We start from the raw sequence: 21,961 nt of genomic DNA, 5'->3' as shown, positions 1-21,961 counted from the left end.
CTAATGTATAGAAATCATGTATCTCAGCACTCACCAAGCATTATGAAATTTTACCCTAAAGTCTGAATTCTAAAACTTTTTGCCTAATTAAACAGCAGCCATATGCTAAAAGTTTGGAGGTCAAATTTCCTTGAAATTAATACTTTCATTTAGCAAGGACACATTCAATTGACAAAAAGTGACAGCAAGGACTAGTACAACATCACGAACAATTTTTATTTCAAATAAATGTTGTTGTTTTAAACTTTCTATGCATCAGAAAATCCTGGGGGAAAAAATAGTTTTTCCACAATAATATTGAGAAGCTCAACGGTTTCGAGCACTGATTGTTATAACAAATGTATTTTCCATCAAATAAATTCAGCCCTTCTGAAAATAACAGACATAAAATAGACGCATTATATAAATCCTATACTGTAGTCTATATGTGGGAAATGAGTGCATTTTGAAAATTCAACATTAAAGTTCACTTACTTGCTTTATAAAACATGTTGCATGTTACATTTACATCTAACACAAGATAGACCATCTATCTTAACCACAAATTAAATGTGGCAAATGCCACACTAATGCACAATTAAAGATCTTTTTAACTGCTTTAGTAGAATGTTAGAGAGACTGAAGCAACACTCAAGTACTTCAGGACCCATCACTGTAACTATACTAAATGCAGCACCCAATATACAACTGGTAGACTTCTTTACTTGTACTGTCAGTACCCTTTAAAGCTCTGCTACACCTACAAGGTCACCCGAGTTGAACAGAACTGAAGGTCATAGAAAAGGTTAAACAACACTGGTTATGTCCCTTGACACAAGAAGTTCAGAACACTGAGGTTTTCATTCGGTTTTGTTGTCTATGCATTTTGGAATATTTAACTTGGTGTTTTAAACTGCTAAAACATGCATTAGGCAACAGAATATGAAATTTAAAAAGTTTAACATTCAGACTGACCAATGCAAACTTTCACATATTGAATAACTGATCCTTGTTTAGAAAAAAAAAATCTACTTTTTAAATAAGCGCCTTTTCATTTAAATAAAACACATACTGCAAAATATCTTGCATGAACATTTTCTCTTTAGACCATATCTAGGAACCAAAATAACTTCAGTACAGTCAGTGCTAAACCCATGAATACACGTTATAGTTAAACTAAAATGAAATGCTCATTTAACCGCAGTGTTCAAAGGTCTTTAAAGAGGTGCTGGCTGTATCTGGGACACTGAACATTTTGACAGACATGGCTAGCTTGTGGGAAGAGTAGCACAGCGGCAGACAGACAGTAAGCAGCGCAGCACAACAGCAATGAGCGCTCCGCTGAGGGATGCGCAGGTCTATTTCTAAATGAATCATCCCTTTCTTGTAAGAGCCACCACAGCTTCACAATGTCTGGCTCATTAAGCATTCCACCTGTCTATCTCTACTGCCTATAATTACTATTATAGTTAGCATTTTTTTGTATGAACAGTCACTATTTTTAAGACGCATCAATTATTTATGGCATTTCTTGTGGCAAATTGATGTCTATGAACAATAATTCTAAGCTATTCATATAATTGTTTTTCAGGATAGTTTTGTCTACAAGCTTACATTTATTCTTTAAATTAAAAAAAAACACTTCCCCAGGTACATGAACTTCTTAATCTTTTTCTTTATCACTTTACTACAGTTCAAATGTATTTATTTCATGGGTCCTACAATAGGACAATTATTTTTTAAAAACACAATTATATGCTTTCCTTATGTTATAAACAACGTAAGTAATAATAAAAACACATGTACCTTAAAAAATAATCAAGTGACAAAATATCCAGCGCTGACGTACTGCAACAAATGCTGCTTGCAAAGGCAACCTGACAAAGTCAACTTGCTCGGCCATAATGACAAACCCCTTCAGAAGTACTCGAATCTGCCAAATTAAATGTTAAACCTCACACAAGTTCTCGTAAATAAATTGATTACTGATTTACTGAACGCCTGGATGTTGAGATAAGACTGAAAAGAGCCCAGTTGCGTTCAAATGACTCCTCACATGCAATTACATTGGTTAGCATCATGCTACCCAGCTAATATGTAGCCTTTCTGCCTTGTAAACCACTGAGATCAGAGCTTTAACCTTCCCAGTTCATCTTGAAACACGAAAATAGCCTACAGTCTGGTCTAAGATCAGCAAAATAAGTTCAATAATTCACAACTTTGGCCTAACCGAGTATGAACAGCTCGGCTAACTTAGCTAAACTTAAACACTACTGAGATTGTTTATCACCATCATACGACAGATGCACCTTCTGGCTCAATTAAAAGATGAAACACGTTTCTTTAGATTTAAGATAATTCATTAAAACAAGCAACCTTAGACTGCTAAACTGATACTCAAACGGTGGCAAAAGAATAAAAACAACACCCTCAACTCTTCATTACAGAGCCGCACTGACGATGGGGTCATAACAGGCGAACATGGCTTTATACAAAATAGCTTTACTTAACAAAAATGAAGTCTGACTGCTGTTTACATGCTGTTTTCAAAACCGATTAATTTTTAAAATAATCACCGCAGAGCATCTACAGATCCCCATCACTGACATGCATTGTGCCAGTTTCAATTGCATAGCACTTTCCACGAAACTCAAAGCAGTTAAAATCATGAAGATTTAACTAATATATCCGTGCAGTCGTATTTAGCAGATTAGAGCTGGGTGACAATATAAGTTTAAATATACAACGATAAACAATCACTCAGATGACCTATTTATTGCTTTACGTGAGTGATTTGTGTATGCGGATGAAGTTGGACGGACTATATGCAACTTTTAATATATCATTTGAAGTATAGTACAATCTGAATTTAATACTGTGCGTCTTTTTGCATTTTATAGAAAGTATGCATCTGTTTACAGCATTATAAAAGTGTCACGCACACTACATTATTCTGTACAATGCAATAGTTGTTTCTGTGCATTATACTGACTGTATTGCAGCTGATTAATAAAGTATATATTTATGTCTACACAGACCTACTTGAGTGTCATTGCATACTATGTTGTATCACGCATGTTATATGATTTGCAGTTATGTGTCTATCTGTCTCCAGACCTCCATCAGTGTCATATACTCATACCTTTAACAGCAAGGCCTTCGTTCTGGCGCCATCTTCATGAAGCCTCTGAAATCCAAACAGTGTGCTGCAAACAGAAGACAACACAGGCGGTTCCGTGTTACTTTACCTGCACCGCGTTCATTTGCACCGCTTTAACATGTGGGGAAGGCTCGTAAAAATGCACGGAGGGTTCTCGGTGCAGGTAAAGGGGCTTTAACTGACCTGTCCACGCTGGCTAAGCGCTCCTTCTCTTGCGGCGTAAGCTTCGGAAAGTCCTCCTCGGTTTCACTCGCTTTTCCCGCCGCCATTTTCTTTTCCTCATCACCAGCAGCAGCAGCAGCGCTAGCTACAGCGGCCACTGACACTCCGCACGATTTCATAGACAAAAACACCAGCGAAAATATTTACGCACCGCAAGCCGAGCACCTTTTTGCGTAGATCTGAACGCAAAAAAAGAATAGACGGAAAATAATTTCCCCCTTTTTCACATTGTCCTCGACATGAACGAGTCGCAGGTACACCAAAATGCATGCAGAACGAGCAATGCGGGATTTAACGGCAAATTGTTATTTAGTAATATCTCAAACTTCCCCCTAGTCGCCAGCTCAAACTTGTTATAATTGTGTCACTCAAGCGAGCCCACGCCGCCGCCGTCGGACCGCCTCCTCTGAGGTTCTGGCCAATGGCTGCTCTCGGTGGAGACCACGTGATCGGCCTTGTCTCGGGATCCCTTTTTTCGTATAAACTTTCAAGGGGGAGGGTAAATAACAAACCCCTCAACTTTACGCCGCATCTTCGCCTGTTGCCATTGGCTCACCTGGATTTATTATGATTACGTAACACCAACATAAAACGCATTATTGGCTCAAGCATCTGTCTGTTTGAGAACTCAGGGTTTTGAGGATGTGAGGAAAACGGTGCCTGAATTCTACAGTTATTAGGCAGTTTGTTACATGAGCTAGTATGATTTTCTTTACTCCAGATTATGTGCCAAATGTGGAATATTTGGTTACATTATTTCTCTTTTCTTTCTTTCTTTCTTTCTTTCTTTCTTTCTTTCTTTCTTTCTTTCTTTCTTTCTTTCTTTCTTTCTTCTTTCTTTCTTTCTTTCTTTCTAATGTACATACAATTCCTATTAGGGTTCTGTAATTGTTTATTATTGTATGTTAGTGAATATATTAGTGAGTTCCGTACTGTATTTTATTTTATTTTATTGTTAGTTATCAGTTTAGTATTTGTCCAATGATGTTATTCCTAAATTTCAGATAATAAATATCCTACTATTCTATCATATCACATAAAAAAAATCATCCTATCCTATCATGCTCTACCCTATTTTATATTATCCTATCTTTTCTTTCTTTCTTTCTTTCTTTCTTTCTTTCTTTCTTTCTTTCTTTCTTTCTTTCTTTCTTTCTTTCTTTCACTATTCTCTTTAGAGTTATTAAGATATATTTCAACATCCTTCAATATACTAAGCAAGAAAGTAAAAAAAGAAAAGAAAGAACTAATTATTTATCTTATTTTTACTCCCTTGCTTGAGTGTTATTATTATAAAAATAATACAGTGTTTCTTAAATTAAGCCAGCTTCAGACAGTAGGTTTAAAAGATCTCTGATACTGTAAGTAAACCATATATTAAAATGTAAAAGTACACTCGAAATAATTAGCAGAGTATTTTGTGAATAACGCATATAAGCGACCGTAGCGGTCCGTGGACAGTGATCGCACGTAAATTACGCAGGATTGTGCGTAGCGCTGCAGCGGCTTGGAGCACTGTGTGAATGGAGCCTCATAAAATGGCGGATCGTAGTGAAGGTAAATAAATTGTCCAACTAAACATTTGAAGAGCCTTTAATGATTGACAACCTGTTTATTTATCTCTATAGCTTATATGCAACGAGATTCCAAGAGTTTGCAATATAGTAGAGCTGCAAGTGATCGATTATTATTATGTAGACTGTACAGATATCATTTGGATAAATCTCTCTGAAAATCCACTCATACGGTTTTAATTCTCAATCATGTCTTAGTAACTGCATGTCGCTGAATACATTAAAAATAGTGCCTTGTTCTCAGGTATGATATTTCAGGGTAAGGTGCGATGGTTGGTGACATTATCAGTGTAAGGTTCGTGCTGTTTCTTAACTTTCTTTGTTTTTAAATCAGATCATAAAGGGGTTCATCTAAAATATTAAATAATGTAAAACAGGTTTTGGACCTACAGTTGGTTCTTGGGTGGAAATATTCGAATAATATGTATGCCAATTGTTTACCCATGCAAAACAACCAAATAAATTATATAAGGGTGTATTTTCACTTGCGTCCATGCTGTGATTTTGGACGGTGTAGAAATACAATTAACTTACTTATTGTATAACAGTTCCTTTTGTTTTCAGATGTAGATGCAGAGAGTGAAGATGAATTATATGAGGTGGTTAACATCACAGATTATGCCAGGAGGCATCAGTGGTGGAGTCTTGTTTTTGGGAACAGTACAGGACCCATTGCAGAAAAGTACTCTGTGGCTTCACAGATCATGATGGGTGGAGTGACAGGATGGTTAGTCTTAATACAGATTAAGAAACCAATGCTATTTCCTATGTGCTCTGATATTTGATCCCCCAATGTCAGTATTCTATTCATGTATGAAATAATCCATACTAATAAATCCAAAATTACTTTGTCCTCCAGGTGTACTGGTTATCTTTTTCAGAGAGTTGGAAAAATTGTGGCTACTGCTGTTGGAGGAGGATTTCTTTTGCTACAAGTACGGATTATTAAAATGCTTATGTCGTAGCCAATACTCAAAAATGAAAATGTGCCAAATGTTTACTCCCTCTCAGGTCATTCATTCATTTACTGTACATGTGTTTCATGTAGATGTGAAATGTAGCATTACATCATTGCTCACCAGTGGATCCTCTGCTGTTGGGTGCCGTCAGAGTGAGAGTTCAAACAGCTGATAAAAACATCACAATAATAACAATAAAACACAACTTTGGCTCATCATAAACATTTTATGAATTTAAACAAAAATCTGTGCATTTGTAATAAACAAATACATCATAAATTCATTTTTAACTTCAAACAGTTCCTTCTGGCTAAAATACAAGGCCTCTATCCATTATATTGCTTTTTCATTCTGACGGCACCCATTCACTGCAGAGAATCTACTGGTAAGCAAGTGATGTCATGCTAAAATTATTTAAATCTGTTCCAGTGATTGTTTGTCAAATTCATTGGATGGCCTGAGGGTAAGTAGATTTTCAGCAAATTTTCATTTTTAAGTGAACTACTCCTTTAAGGGTTTGTTATGCTTCTATGTCATGTTAAGAGAGGAAAACAAATCTTATTTTTCTCATTTCAGATTGCCAACCACAGTGGCTATGTGCAGGTTGACTGGAAGAAAGTGGAAAAGGATGTCAATAAAGCAAAAAAGCATCTGAAGAAAAAGGCAAACAAAGCAGCCCCTGAGCTCAATTCCTTTATAGAAGAAGTGGGTATTCTTTCATGCATCCGTTATAACATCGTATACAAATCTGCTAGCTAGTTTGAGCTCCCAAATTTCAATAAAGCATTTTTCCATTATTATTTAATGTGGGCATGTAAAACTTTAGAAAGCTGTTCCAGTGGTGGTAAGTAACGAAGTAAAAATACTTTGCTACATTACTTAAGTATTTTTTTTTGGAGATCTGTACTTTACTTGAGTATGTTTTATTTCCATCTACTTTCACTTTTACTCCACTACTTTATTAAAGACAAAGTTTACTTTTTACTCTGATACATTTCCCCATGCCCACTTCAAGTATTTATTACACTGATTTTTACAAACCAATTAAAAATTTGGTTTTCTTTTGAAAAAAAGAATGCGCGAGTTCTTTGCCAACATACGCTCACGCAGCAGTTAGTTCAAGGTGGAAGATGACCGCTAAAATAGGTGATAGTGCAGCTCTTGCTGCCCGCAATGATCCCGAGATTCCCGACAGGGATCACCCATGGCCATATCTCAAAGATATGTTTAAATTCACTGAAGTCAAGGGAGATTCTTATTGGCTGAAATGTCTTCTTAGCCTGCCACGGGTGAATGAAATTTCAGTAAGGGCTGTGTCGAATGCGATTTTCATGCTCATCTCATCAGTAACGCTCCTGTAATTAGTAGTATATATTTCCAGCACATGCGTTCAGATCAGGGTTGCCAGGTTTTCACAACAAATCCTGACCAGTTTCTTCTCAAAACTAGTCAAAAACTAGCCCAAAAACGCAATTCCAAGAGGTTCACCGATAAAAATTGGTTCCCGAGGTTAAAATATACGTTTATTGGAAGGGTTGCCTTGGTAAAAGTCACATTTTAGGCGCGAAATATCAAGTTATTGGGATTGGGGTTTTTTCGACCGGTGGACATGAAAAACAACCACGGATGTGGCAACACTAAGTTGTGGTTGTTTTTCATGTCCGCAGGTCGAAGCGACAATACCAATAACGTGATATTTAGCACCTAAAATGCGAATGACAGAATTTTCATTTTTGGGAGAACTAACTCTTTAAAGAGTTGGTTCTTCCTCATTGTTCTTCTGAAACAGTCTTACCTTGTATCTTGCACATCTTCTGTTTGATGCAGCTATGATGTTATGTAACATGTCTATTGAAAGTTCAATCTGCGATAAGGTTCTTAATTGTCTCTTTTGATTGTAAATCTAAAAAATTCTAAAGTATCTAATCTCATCATTTGTTCAATTAAAACACTGCATATCACTCCCAAAACAACTGATCTGCTTAATTATTGATATTTACAGTTAATTTGAATATTTACTTTTTACTTCCGGTACTTAAGTATATTTTAAATCGGATACTTTTGTACTTTTACTCGAGTGATGTTTGAATGGAGGACTTTCTACTTTTACTGGAGTCATTTTTTATTTAGATACATCTACTTTTACTTGAGTATAACTTTGGAGTACTTTTACCACCCCTGACTGTTACTTATCCTACATTCTAAATGTAAATGTAAATGGTGTCTTTTTCTTCCAGTCGACAGAATTTGTGAAGAGGAATATTGTTATCTCAGGTGGATTTGTTGGAGGATTTCTGCTGGGACTTGCATCCTAAATGAAACATGGATCTACTGTATTACCAAGTAGTTTGCACATTAATATTTTCCCTTATGTCGGTGTCACAGCAATACAACCAACACTGGAACTTGATGTATTGTCTGAAGCAGTGCAATGGACATTTGCTGAACTGTTGTTCTAAATATATTCCTCTACAATGCTGATTAACTGTACATAGCTTAATCATCCTGATGAAGAGATATATTGTGCCAATAACTTTAAAGAAAATTGTAGGTGTGGTTTTGTTATTTTTTTATTTTATTTTGCATACTCTTAGTAAGACATCAACATGAGGTTTGTTATACAACTAAAGTGTTTCTTACTGTGCTGTGTTTTTGACAATACATTATTAGAGTTAGTTGGATAATTTCCGTGATATTTACTTGTCCAGAAGCATGTATTGTTTTTTTGAGTGTTTTACTTTCTTTGTGTTTTCTTTTTTTTTTAAATATACAGAATCAACCACCAATAACATGTTTGTGGAAAATAAAAAAAGTATGTCTTTCTGGTTGTTTATGGTTTATTCATGTTGTTTTGATTTTTACAAGGGGGAAAAAATAAAACCTTAACTAAGGTTTAAAAAAACAACTTTAGATAATTCGTGGTAGACAAAAGCATGGACTTCTTTACATGCAGTAATATATATATATATATTTTTATATATATATATATATATTTTTTTTTTTTTTTTTTTTTTTTTTACTGCCTGTAAAGATATATACACACATGTATACATGTTATCCAGGTTGCTCTGATAGCGGCCTTCAGCTCTTCTGCATTGTTGGGTCTGGCATCTTCCTCTTCACAATACCCCATATATTTTCTATGAGGTTAAGGTCAGGCGAGTTTGCTAGCCAATTAAGAACAGGGATACCATGGTCCTTAAACCAGGTACTGGAAGCTGTGGCACTGTGTGCAGGTGCCAAGGCCTGTTGGAAAATGAAATCTGCATCTCCATAAACTTCCTGCTATAAGGCTTTGTTGACCTTGGACCTCAGGAAACACAGTGGACTAACACCAGCAAATGACATGGCACCGCAAACCATCACTGACTGTGGAAACTTTACACTGGACCTCAAGCAACTTGGATTGTGTGCCTCTCATCTCTTCCTTCAGACTCTGGGACTCTGAAATCGAAAGGAAACGCAAAATGTACTTTAATCAGAGAACATAAATTTGGAACACTCAGCAGCAGTCCAGTCCTTTTTGAAGTGAGATGCTTCTGACGCTGTCTGTTGTTCAAGAGTGGCTTGACACAAGGAATGCAACAGCTGAAACCCATGTCTTGCATACGTCTGTGCGTAGTGTTTCTTGAAGCCCTGACTCCAGCTGCAGTCCACTCTTTGTGAATCTCCCCCACATTTTTTAATGGGGTTTGTTTCACAATCCTTTCCAGGGTCCGCTTATCCCTACTGCTTGTACACATTTTTTCTCCCACATCTTTTCCTTCCCTTTGCCTCTATACTAATGTGCTTGGACACAGAGCTCTGTGAACAGCCAGCCTCTTTTGCAATGACCTTTTGTGTCTTGCCCTCTTTGTGCAAGGTGTCAATGGTCGTCTTTTGGACAACTTTAAGTCAGCAGTCTTCCCCATGAGTGGGTAGCCTATAGAACTAGACTGAGAGACCATTTAAAGGCTTTGCAGGTGTTTTGAGTTAATTAGCTGATTAGAGTGTGGCACCAGGTGTCTTCAATATTGAACCTTTTCACAATATTCAAATTTTCTGAAATACTGATTTTGTCTGTTATAAACATCCAAATTAAAAGAAATAATCATTTGAAATATATCAGTCTGTGTGAAATTAATGAATATAATATACAAGTTTCACTTTTTGAATGGAATTAGTGAAATCAACTTTTTGATGATACTCTAATTATATGGTCAGCACCTGTGTATATTATAAGTTAAGGGCTTTCATAAGAATTTGGCCAGCCGGTTAATCTTAATAGATTATGCAGTTTAAGGTAACAATAACTTGGTTGAAAAGATTCAAATGTAAATTAGGTCCAGGAGTATGTTCATAAGTAATTTATATAATCTCAAAATTATTTATTTCTCACTGTACAATCCATCTATCAGTCTGTCTGTCAGTGCATGTTACGGGTTATGGAACACAGAGAGATGATAAAACTGGCCTAAGCAAGGACTTCGATAAACCTGAAATATGATTTACGTCTTTCAAGCGAAATCATATTTGAACTGAAGACCGATGAATGTATTGTCACGTGATCTGGGTTTCGTTGCCTAGCAATACTGTTTGCAAACAAGTTGTTATCTTGGCGACCAGTTTTCATCAGTCTGGGCTCGTCCTGCTCTGAGAAAACCGACATTACTTGCTACCAATAATGGCCTTACCAATGTTACCTGGAAATTCAGTCAAAAGAAATGTAAGTGATAACAAAAATGATCTTTAGAAATGTTCTGTCTTTGTTGAGGGAAAACAACTTTATGTGAATAAAGGCTGATTAAGTATTGCTAGCTATAGAGCGGTTCGCTAATATTTACTTATAAAACTGAAAATATTGAAAGTGTGTGTGTGTGTGTGTGTGTGTGTTTGTAGTATCAAACGTTACTATTCTATTTAGTTATTTAGCGAGTTCATTTATGTAATCATTGCTGCCTAAAACAGCTGACTTTCTCAGAGCACATTCATTGCTAAAACTGTCCGGTCCTGCAGATTTGCTTTATTCAACATCAAGAAGATCAGGCCCTTTCTTCCGGAACATACTGCACAACTCCTTGTTCAAGCTCTTGTTCTGTCCAGAATGGACAGCGCAATGCCCTATTGGCAGGTCTTCCAACCAGTCCTATCAAATCTTTACAATTAATCCAGAACGCGGCAGCAAGATTAATTTTTAATGAGCCAAAAAGAATACACGTCACACCTCTGTTTATCAATTCGGACTAGTTTCCAATAGCTGCTCGCATAAAATTCAAGGCATTGATGTTTGCCTACAAAACTACCACTGGCTCTGCACCCATTTACCTAAATTTGTTATTTCAGACTTATGTGCCCTCTAGAAGCTTGTGTTCTGCAAGTGGACTTCGCTTGATTGTACCATCCCAAAGAAGCACAAAGTCACTTTTACGGACTTTTAAATTAAATGTTCCCTCCTGGTGGAATGACCTTCCCAACTCAATCCGAGCAGCTGAGTCCTCCGCCATCTTCAAGAATCGTCTTAAAACCCATTTCTTCCATCTTTATTTGACCCTCTAACTTTAGCACTCACTATTCTAATTCTAACTGCCTTTCTAATCTTTTTGTATTCTATTTTATTTTCATTTATTGTGCAATTGTGTGTGTGTGTGTGTGTGTGTGTGTGAATATACATATATAACCTCTAACATTAGCTTGCTCTATTCTTTTTCTATTCTATCCGTTTTCCTTTTATTTATTATATTATTTAAAAGCCCATGCTACGTGTACTGTGTTAACCTCACTGAAACTTACTGTATAGCACTTATATATCATTACTCTTTTTGTTGTTTTTGATTGCTTCCACTGTCCTCATTTGTAAGTCGCTTTGGATAAAAGCGTCTGCTAAATGAATAAATGTAAATGTAAAACGTTGAAATTATTTTATTGCTAATTTCACAACCTGCAGTGAAGTTCATTCTATGTTTTTAACCATTAATTACTGACAAAGAAACCCCCCCCCCCAAAAAACACATAAAATGAAGTTAAATTGATAGAAACAAAGATTCTGTCATAAAATTATGAAAACACTTTAGAGTGTCATTTTATTTTCTCTTCATTATTTTCCAGCTTGGAAAAGACAAATTTCACAAATCTCAGCATTTTGATTATTCAAATGGAGTAGCCATGATGGTTGGGTCAGAGAAGCCAGGCATTGGAGGAGAACTTCTCCTGGGGCAGGGCACAAGACCCAAGTATTCACTTTTTCCAAAGGGAGAGGGCAGCAATGCTCCTGCATGGGTTGCTTTTGACAAACAGGTTTGTCCTTATTATGAGGAAACATAATATAGCCATTTTACCTATAATGCTGTGCAAATTATCCTAATTTTTCATGCTATTTTCCTACCCAAAGGTCCTGTGTTTTGAAGCTTATTTCCAAGAAGCTGTACCTCAGAGGAGGGAAGAAAAATATAGAGTTAGAAAGTGCAAGATTTACTTCTATCTGGAGGATGACACCATACAAGTAGTGGAGCCAGAGCTCAAAAACAGTGGGATCCCACAGGGTGAACCATCAGAATCAAATGTATAGCATCCTGATTAACGACAAACCAGTAAAAACATCCTGTTTAAATCCATCTGTTCTCCTTCAATGTAGGAACCCTGATTCGGAGGCACCGCATTCCTCTCCCAGCTCCTAAAGATGATTGCTTCTACAATGTGCACCATTTTAACATCAATCAGGAAATAGTGTTCTATAACAGAACCTTTATGATTACGGACTGTGACCCCTTCACACGCAACTTCTTGATAAAAATGGGGGTGCGCCTAATCCCCCCTGCTTCCACGCCAGCAGATCCCTATTCCACACATCGACAAGAGGTAAGAAAGCATTGTGTATCTATATAGCAATATCAATACTTCAATGTTATACTGTTTCTTTCCCTCTCACAGATGGAGGAGAACATGAAGCCACTGCGGCCGTATGAAAGAATAGATACCCTGAAGCAGTTTTTGGAACATGACCGCAAAGTCTTGCGCTTCTACTGCTACTGGGATGATACTGAGAGGATGTTTGGAGACCCCAGAGAGCTGATCTTGCATTACTTCCTGGCAGATGACACAATGGAAATTTACGAAGTTGTCCTTCCAAACTCTGGTCGAGATGCTGTCCCTAAATTTCTGCACAGGGGAAAGCTTCCCAAGGTCTGTAAAAGACAGCACTGCAAAAAAATAAATAAAAAAAATATTACACATCCATAATTTATTAAAATATCTTGATAATAAGAAGAAATGTTTCTTCAGCTTTGCTCTCACATTTAAAAAGTTATTCAAATATTAAATCGTTATTTTATATTGTTATGATATTTCACAATATTACTGTTTTTACTGTATTTTGATCAAATAAATGCAGAGGTGATGACTTCAATGAATGTCTTTGAGAAACATGAAATTAAATGGTCACTGTTCAATCCAGTTCAGTGGTTATCAGTTCCTCTCTACTCTTTTGCTTGGACACATTTCTCCATCCTCCATGCCAAGCTTTTATCCAGACTGACAGGGCTGAAAGAATATCCAACTTCCCAAAGCACTTTTCAGTTTCCTCTCTGCTTGTTTTGCAGTCTAAATTCATAATGAAGCAAGAAGGTTTTTTTTCTGTTCTCATGTAGTCTTGTCACACATTCTGTTGCCTCTCACTAAATGTAATCTAAAAAGGTTTTGCAGGAGTCCCCCAGTGAAAAATTAATAATGAACCCATTGGCAAATTTCACTTGTCCTTCAGGTTCTGCAATATGTCAATTATTTTCCTCTTGATTGTGTCAAACAGCATGCTCCTATTCCCAAACGCCAGCCTGGAGAAATAACAGACCGCACAGTCCTCAATGTATTCGGACCGGTCGGACAAGGAGGGCGCTACATTTTGGATAGCCTCAAGGTTAGTACAGACTAAACATTGGTCCATTATCAACGCCCTTAGGAATTTCATAACAATTGTTCATTTCTATAAATACATTTTTTAATCAGTTCAGTAGCCAGCTGTTTAAATTTGAATGGACGAGTATGTCAATGTCTCCTAAACATTTTACAGACTGGAGCAGTAGAAGAAGAATTCTACAAAGACTGTGACCTGACCATTGGAGGCGTCATTAATGTGTGGGGTCGTAGGATGTTAATTTGTGACTGCGACAACTTCACTAAAGAGTATTATCGGTCTAAATATGGTATTGGTGAGTTACATCGTGCCTCAAAGGGAGGCAGTAGTATTTATGCTTTTAAAGGAGATAACATTATATTTGATTAATATGTCCTAATTCGTGATTTGTGGTTAAATAGCGTTGTATAAATGAAAACAATTTGATTCCAGGCAAAAGAGAGTAAAAGAGAGAAAGTTTTTATTATTATTTTTTACTATTTTTAAATTATTATTATTTTTATAGTATAAAATAGAACAGGAGAACAGATTATTTTATTTATTTATAAAAAATTGGAGGGAGGGGTTTGGCCCCGCTCTTAATGGCCACATGATGTCAGTATTGAGTTTCACCTGTGACTTTAGAACTATGTCGTGAACTCATGTTTATTTTGATTGCTCCAGACAAACTCTCTACAGCATTTGCAATTGTATGCTCGACTGCTTTTTGTAGTAAACTGAAAAGAAAATGTACATACCCCAACCCCTCATTCTCTGTACACATCGCATCTGTGTGGTCTGACAAGCTGTTCATTATTATCAAAGTCTTCCTGTCGTAAATCCCACATCTCTATGAGAGCCTAATGCTCCCTAGTGTGCTTTCATCTCTGTGAATAACTGTTGGAATAACACGCATTGAACAACAGAAGACTAAAGGAGCAGAACTGATTGACACCTCAAGGTGACTCAGTTTTTGGACAGCAGATATGAGCAATGACCAGCTTGGCCTCTTTATCTTCAAAAGCCCGGACATGAGAGGCACACGAGCTCCATGCCAGTGGTAACACAATACGGGTGCACGTGCATCTGTCTGCTGCGGCGTTATGCTGGCCGAACAGATCATAGCATTAGTTACACATGAGTCTAACGGAGTCGAGGTGACACATGCTCTGATGAAGCACTTGTCCGTTTCTCAGAGGTTAAGAGGTTGCTGATTGAATTCATATGAGTAAACGCAACCAGTCTGGCGTCACTTCCGGTTTTCCATGCATATGTCTGCTTAAATATTTGTGTGTTTGAGGTTTTCTTCCTGTGTGGCTTCACAGAGGACTTCACACCTGTCTCATACCAGGCCTCGCTCCCTCCTAAAGCAGCCAGACAGGTGCCACCCTACACTGGATTTGGATCTGAGGAAGATTCGCTGTGCTCCTGTCAGGGCTTGTTGCCTAAACCTCCACAGAAGGATTTCAAGAAGCTTATGGAAAAAGACAGGTAACCAGTGGAGCTAATCTCCCTTAGGACATCTAGAGTATATGGTTGCCTTCCATTTAAAATGATTAATATTAGATCAAAACAACATGTCAGGCTCTAACTGGCTTTCTGATCATTTTGCTAGAAGACATTAGACCCTTGTCTGTCCTACTAAAGTCATCCTTCATCAGTTTAGTGCAGCTTTTTGCAATAAAGCACATGGATGAACACATGCCCTTTATAAATAATCAGAAGCTCAACCGCAATCTCACCATACTTCCGATGTAAAACACTTTTTCAAGTCAGTTTATTATTATACATTGTTTTTGCAGTGTTTTGCTTCCAAATATAATCCCAAGAACCAGTATCACGCTGGAAATAACTGTCTCGCTCAATTTGCTTTGGACAATACAATGTCAGACATTGGCAGGCTTAGAGTTTGAAGGGAAAAAGAATGCTCTTCAAAGTGAAGGGCTCTTTTATAAATACTAATAACCTCAAAGCAGCTAAGTGACAGGAATCAAGACCCATCCTGATCTTGTCAGCCTGGTGAACTATATATTTTAAGAATAGTCACTGTAAGCTGGAAAGAGAACAGGTCTTCAAACTTTCTAGCAAAGTCAGGGAGTCCATTAGTATAGTGAGAATACAAGAAAACTTGGCACAAGTGTGTCACATGCAGTTTGGTCTGTTCAGTCTAGGAGGCTGTGTCAAGTCTTAATTTTCAGCAGCCATTACTTTTCCACAGTGTCACATGATCCTTCAGAAATTTACATTTACTTTTAGTCATTTAGCAGACACTTTTATCCAATGCTACTTACAAATTAGAACAATGAAAGCAATTAAAATCAACAAAAGAGCAATGATATACAAGTGCTATAATAAGTCTTAGTCAGCTTAACGCAGTAAACATAGCAAGTTTATATATATATATACATATATAAGAAAACAGAAAACAGATAGAATAGAAAAAGAATAGAGCAAGCAAGTGTTAGAAGCCTTTTTGACTTTTGTTAATTGCATAATAAATAGAGTCTAAAAGGACAAGTTATTTGTTTAATATAAATCATTCTATTATGCTGATTTGGTGCACAAATTTTTATTCTGAAGAAGAAATAAAGTCATACATGATGGGAACATCTTGAGAGTAAGTAATGATAGATTTTTTTAACTATCTCTTCAAAATAACCATTTTAAAAATAAAATCATCAAACTCTATATGTTTGGATGTTTTATTCAGTGTACCAATGGTATAGTATACATAAATACTTTTTACAATGAGAATAAATATTAAGCTCAAACACATTTCAAAGTGTAGGCAAAAACATCTACATGATTAGTTTGATTTTAAAATGTCAAATCAATGATAAAACTTTTATTCTATTCATTCCTGTAACAAAACATTTCTCAGCCAGATTATAAATGACATTATTTTTCCTCAACTTTAGGCAAGGTCTGGTAAGCAATGTGTTGAGATTTGTGGCGAAAATGCTTACAGACAGTCCTGTGGACAAAGAACGTGTTTTTATCATATATGTCTACCTCAGCGATGATACCATAGCGGTCTTTGAACCTCCTCAGAGAAACTCAGGTACTGTCCTCCTGTTCCTTTACATTCAGATCAGATAAAAACATAAGATTAAGATTATACCTAATGTTGTTCCATTGTTCTTGTGTTTAAGGTGTGATTGGGGGTAAGTTTTTAAAGAGAGGTCGGGTAAAGAAGCCAGGACAGGAGCTGTTTAAGAGTGAGATGTCTGAGTATTTCACAGCTCAGGATTTGTATGTGGGAGCTCGGCTGGATCTGAACAATCAGCCCTTCCAGCTGCTGGATGCTGATGAATTTACATTCAGTTACATGGAGCAGCATGCAGAGGAGGTAACACAAAAATCTACAAAGTCTCAATTTATTCAATTTGTTTTACACAGAAACTTCATTAAAATCCCTTCACGTATGTTTCTCAATTACTTAGTTCCCCAAGGCCAATATTGGCACCATTATTAGCAAGGTAAAATCCATCAGTGAGGAAGAGCAGAAGAAAGTAAAACAGTTCTTCACCACGAGTGACCCAAGCAGCACTGGCTTCATTCCATATGAGTCATTTAGGTAAGAAGGCAGCCAGAAATACAAATAAAAGGTACATAACACCTTGTTATAGCCTGCCATATAATTTATTTTGAGTGCAATTTTGGCTCAGGCTCACTGAATTTGAGATTTTATTGTGGGTGTAATTAACTACAGAAATAGAACTGACTTGCAAAATGTCCTCTCGCAGTTGTTGTGGCTGATTGGGGACAAAACTCAGAGTTCTTTTGGTGTCTGTGTCTGGGTACAACACAGTAAAAGAAACAAACTGTATTAAATTCTGATTTCTAACAAACACATCATAGTTGTGACATTAAACACATTGTCAAATGCAATGGCTGATCTAGCATAAGAATTTTTTTAAGGCTATTTGAGCAAAAATGACAACATTTATGAAACATCTGCCAGATTTCTTTGGTGATTTCAGATATTAAATGTAATCCTAAGCTCATTGGAGAATTTGAAGTTTTCCCATTCAAAGAGATAGGAGCTGCACTTGAATGCCCAAGAGGTGTTTCAAAGATGGCCAGCGAGTGACATGACTTGTATTAAAGAGACTTTGGTCATGTGCTGTTCTTAAGCAACTAGCTCCTGCTCAGGACCAGCTCATAACCAGCTTAAACCAGCTCATGACCAACCAAAGACCAGCTGCTAAGCTTCAAAATATGCGTACCCACTACACTGTTTAGTTTGACAGTGCTCAAGCATTCTGTAATGGCTGTGTTCTTCACAGGACTCTGTTGGCTGAAATGGACGTTCGGTTGTCTGAACACGAGATCATAACGCTGGGTCGCAATTATTCATCGCGGGAACAATCAGAGGTGGACTTGAACCTCGTGCTTGCTGTGGCTCAGGATCAGCTAAAGAAGAAAAACTTTGAGAACTTCACAGATATGATTCGAGCCTTCACACACGAGGACCGGGACAGGTAGCCCTCAACCTAACTCAAATCTAACTTTTGAAAGTAGATTTTCTTGTATTTAATTAGTTGTGCACTTCAAATATTTATTTGTATGATTTATTTGTGAGTAGTGTTACAAATTTCACATTTAGAATTTGCTGCTTATGTTTAGTTTCAAAATGGCATACTTTGTGCATTCAGTTCCTCAGAACCAGAATAATATCAAACATTTTACTACTTTTTACTATACATTTTACTTTATAATATTGTTTTGGTTTACATGTTTCCAGATTTTAATTACATTTGGAAAACAATATTATTATTTTTTTGGTCTTAGATATTTGAACCCCACTGAATAAATTAATGTTAACTTTGTCCCAATATATATTTCCTCCTGTCCATTCAGTCTGTTGCTTGTAAGCACCCTGTTGCAGTATATGCACATGACCAAATGAATATAATAACAAATCAACATTGATATAAACATGCATTCATACAGAACCACGAAATCAGTCCCCGTTGTTCTCAGCTATTAAGAGTCACGCAGGCACTGATGTGGACCACTAACAATCACGCTGAGGTAGAATAACCATCAGTCTGCTTTAGATTGAGGGCGTGCGATTAGTTCCAGCGGTTCAAGTGAAGCATTGGAAACAGATGAAGACCTGTGGCATGTTGCAGGCAGGAGAAACAGATGAGGAAGAATGCCGACAGGTCAACGTGCTTGTCCTGTTTATGTGGCCCTGTGGAAAGTTTCGTTATTTTACGATGTTCTGAAAATAATGAACCAGGAATGCCTGCAGCTGTCCGTCATGAACTCCACAAGAAAATTGAATATGATAACATTTTATTAACAGTATTTTATAATATGTACCATTCAAAAGTTTGGGGTCAATACTTTATAAAGAAATTAATTCTTTTATTCAGGAAGCATGCATTACATTGTTTAAAAGTGAGGCCATTTGTAGCATTACAGATTGTTAATCCTGATTTAAAGAAATACTTTGAAATAAAAAAAAAATTATAATAATTAAAAAATAAATTATACATATGTTGATTTATGTTAATGTTGCTGTTTTCAGACTCTTTGTGCTAACAAAAATCTCATTGGATTATTACAAATAATACCAAAATTAATGTTTGGAAACGTAAAATGATATTTACTACTGACACACGACAGCAAAAGATAGAAATAAATGACTTGAAACCATTTTTAGATGGTGTAAATACTATTGTTCTATATATATTATGGAATATGTTGACGTGAATTACTCATTCCTCTTTCTGTCTACTCAAATGGTGCTGCTCTAGATCGGGACACCTCTCTTCTAAAGAGGCACAGATCATCTTTAAAGCCTTCCGACTGCCCCTGTCTGATGACCTACAACAAGCCCTTCTCGAAAAGTAGGGTCAGCAGAGCAAAACTCCCATTTATTATCCAAGAAACATTTCACCACAACACATCCTTATTTTCTGCATCTCTCATGTTCGCATCCAGGTTTCAAGACGAGTCTGAGAAGATTGACTATCACGCCTTCCTATCGAGTATCAACTGGAGAGAAAACCCTGCCCCTGCTGTGCTTCCAGATGTCACTGTGAAGGTGAGTTTAAAAGCAGTCCATTTATTTTGAGATGTCGTTCTTTGTCTTTTGCTAAAGCGGCCACATGCACATGAGAGTGTTTGTGTCAGGGTGCAGGCCCTGGTAACCTTTGGGCCCCACAAGCTTTGAGCACCTCCAAGCCTCATCACAAGTAAATCAAACTTGGAAAAAACCCACTCAACGAATACTCTGAAGTGGAGCTTTTATTACAGCGCAGTAATTTAGCATGTCTCCTTGGAGCCTAAACAGAACCATCTGCTTATTGACTCGCGCGATGCGACGCCTTCCAGTTGTGCTGGGTCTTAACAAACCAGCAGGTGGAGCCACGGGTCGATTAGTTTCTCACTGCAATCTTTTCTATGTAATCAAGGCTTGGAGGACCATTCATAGCGATTCCAAGATGGATCTATAAGAAGCAAGCCAGGCTGTGTGATTCTGTTTTTTGCTTTGCTCGCTCGTTTCTCATAGCTCATTTCGGTTTATTGATCGCTAAATTTGCCAGTTTCCAGCCATTTCCCGTGGCCCTCACTGAACCTCATCTAGCAGCCATTACAATGGTGAATTGCCCTGCATTTATCAAGTACTTCTCAGTATGTAAGAAAGAAGAATAAGACCACAAGACCACACTGAATCTGAAAGGATCGATCGGTCTGTTTAATTTGTCTAGTCTAGTGACTACAGCCATGTTTCATAAAAACCACATGAAGCTCTGTGCATAAAAACTATGTATATTTGCTAAATATTACATGTGACAGGATAACCAGATGCCTTGGATTTCAAGGGACATTTTTTTCCCTTTGGTAGCCAATATGCATTGATATCCATTGTTATATTAGATTTCTTTATATTATAGTATTTATTCAAATTTAGAATTAGCTTCAGCTTTGTATTTTCAGTTTTATTTATAATTTTAGTAATTGTGTTGTGTCTTTGCCATTTTAAATTCAATTCAAATATTTAAATGTAATTTAAATTATATATATATATATATATATATATATATATATATATATATATATTCCTATTTATCTTAAATTTCTTTTTGTTTACATTTTAGTATTTTTGTACTTCAGTCTAATTTTTTTTGTGTGTGTCTGTTTAATTAACAAAACATTTTTAATCATTTTAGGTTTAGTTATCTTTTTTGACAAACATTAGTTTGAGGAAACGTTACGGTCCTTGCATACGTTACAAAAATAAATACAGCCTCACGATGTGTCAATTAGGTTTACACACTGCCTCAGAAACGTTCGTCTGTCATAAAAAATTTGGATCGAGTTCGATTTTCTGCGTTTTTCATGTCCATAGCAAGCATTTTAAGAGGTGTTTTGACACATCTGACTGTGTGCAAGGTTTGGACGATAAGTACAAAAAAACGCACACCAAAAATCTCAGACTCAGTGAGCAAGGACCTTTACTCGTTTTTTTTACAGTTCATAAGTGTGTGTAGATGATCACACTAATTTATAGTAGTATGTCAGAGTATGATATACAATAACTCATCGCAGTTCTACATTGGCCATGTTCAAATCACACAAAACTGTCCCCCTTTTTGAATTCATAGATAATAATATCGGATATTTTAGTGATATATAGACTGTTGAACTAAATATGTTCCCAGTTTCATTTGAGAAATCTGGTCACCTTAACATATTGAGCAATAAAAATTCTTATCTGTAGCAATTCTTTTAAAAAGATGATTATGTGTCTGATTTACTGAACCACGCAAAGTCGTTAAACATTTGTTATACATTTTTAAATAGCAAGTACAAGACATTTACCATGTGCTAAAGTCAATCCGGCCTGATAAATCTTTGTCTCGCTTCAGCTTAATTTACAGAGACATGAAATGAGAGTGCCAGTTAAACATATGTGCTCCAGGAACCTCTGTGAACTGTTTCTCAAACCCTGTCGTGCTGTTGTTTTCAGTTTGACGCAGACTGGAGAGGAGACGCTGCAGACCCTGCAGTTAAAACCATCAACTACTCGCTCTTTCTGGAGGACGTCTTTGGCAGCGCCACAAACATTAATGACAGCTGAGAACAGCCTGATGGGACCCTCAATAACATGAGAAAGTCAAGAAATCTGCTCGACTTTGTGTATTGCGCTGATTAAATTCACATTGTTGCACATCGTTGTTTCTGC

General features: G+C 36.7%; 3 protein-coding genes across 7 annotated transcripts in view; 2 read left to right on the top strand and 1 right to left on the bottom strand.

Annotated features, from left to right (window-relative positions):
- The window catches only part of kdm6a (lysine (K)-specific demethylase 6A), a 55,836-nt gene extending 52,023 nt beyond the window's left edge, over positions 1-3,813 (bottom strand). For 3 of the 5 annotated variants that reach the window (XM_052565275.1, XM_052565279.1, XM_052565276.1), the window contains exons 1-2: positions 3,323-3,753; positions 3,122-3,185 (exon numbers count right to left, since the gene is read on the bottom strand). In XM_052565275.1, coding sequence (XP_052421235.1) covers positions 3,122-3,185; positions 3,323-3,480 — 222 coding nt within the window. In that variant the 5' untranslated portion in view covers positions 3,481-3,753. Of the gene's footprint in view, positions 1-3,121; positions 3,186-3,322 lie in introns of all 5 variants that reach the window. The other 2 variants (XM_052565277.1, XM_052565278.1) reach the window with 2 other exon arrangements.
- A 976-nt stretch (positions 3,814-4,789) lies between these two features.
- fundc1 (FUN14 domain containing 1) lies at positions 4,790-9,998 on the top strand. Its single transcript, XM_052564757.1, has 5 exons — positions 4,790-4,918; positions 5,500-5,662; positions 5,795-5,870; positions 6,471-6,599; positions 8,132-9,998. Exons 1-5 carry the CDS (start codon positions 4,885-4,887, stop codon positions 8,207-8,209), a joined length of 480 nt encoding a protein of 159 aa, XP_052420717.1. The 5' UTR covers positions 4,790-4,884; the 3' UTR covers positions 8,210-9,998.
- Positions 9,999-10,482: 484 nt separating this feature from the next.
- efhc2 (EF-hand domain (C-terminal) containing 2) lies at positions 10,483-21,961 on the top strand. The gene is made up of 15 exons (XM_052564948.1): positions 10,483-10,599; positions 11,979-12,167; positions 12,262-12,412; positions 12,505-12,728; positions 12,801-13,052; positions 13,675-13,782; positions 13,936-14,074; positions 15,084-15,249; positions 16,677-16,819; positions 16,911-17,107; positions 17,202-17,335; positions 18,048-18,242; positions 19,527-19,619; positions 19,714-19,816; positions 21,746-21,961. The coding sequence occupies exons 1-15, from the start codon at positions 10,558-10,560 to the stop codon at positions 21,854-21,856; spliced, it is 2,247 nt and encodes a 748-aa protein (XP_052420908.1). The 5' UTR covers positions 10,483-10,557; the 3' UTR covers positions 21,857-21,961.

The sequence above is a fragment of the Carassius gibelio genome, chromosome B9, assembly GCF_023724105.1.
Source record: "Carassius gibelio isolate Cgi1373 ecotype wild population from Czech Republic chromosome B9, carGib1.2-hapl.c, whole genome shotgun sequence".
In the NCBI taxonomy this organism is placed as follows: Eukaryota; Metazoa; Chordata; class Actinopteri; order Cypriniformes; family Cyprinidae; genus Carassius; species Carassius gibelio.
The sequence above is the reverse complement of the archived record's forward strand: the minus strand, read 5'-3'. Positions and strand labels throughout refer to the sequence as shown.

What these genes read in the sequence shown, in the direction of transcription:
- efhc2 (XM_052564948.1), top strand. Translation starts at nt 10,558, where the DNA reads ATGGCCTTACCAATGTTACCTGGAAATTCAGTCAAAAGAAAT. An exon ending in AAACAGTGGGATCCCACAGG is followed by an intron (nt 12,413 to 12,504) that starts GTGAACCATCAG and finishes CCTTCAATGTAG; the next exon opens with GAACCCTGATTCGGAGGCAC. An exon ending in ACACACGAGGACCGGGACAG is followed by an intron (nt 18,243 to 19,526) that starts GTAGCCCTCAAC and finishes GTGCTGCTCTAG; the next exon opens with ATCGGGACACCTCTCTTCTA.
- fundc1 (XM_052564757.1), top strand. Translation starts at nt 4,885, where the DNA reads ATGGAGCCTCATAAAATGGCGGATCGTAGTGAAG. An exon ending in ATGGGTGGAGTGACAGGATG is followed by an intron (nt 5,663 to 5,794) that starts GTTAGTCTTAAT and finishes TTTGTCCTCCAG; the next exon opens with GTGTACTGGTTATCTTTTTC. An exon ending in GAGGATTTCTTTTGCTACAA is followed by an intron (nt 5,871 to 6,470) that starts GTACGGATTATT and finishes TTCTCATTTCAG; the next exon opens with ATTGCCAACCACAGTGGCTA.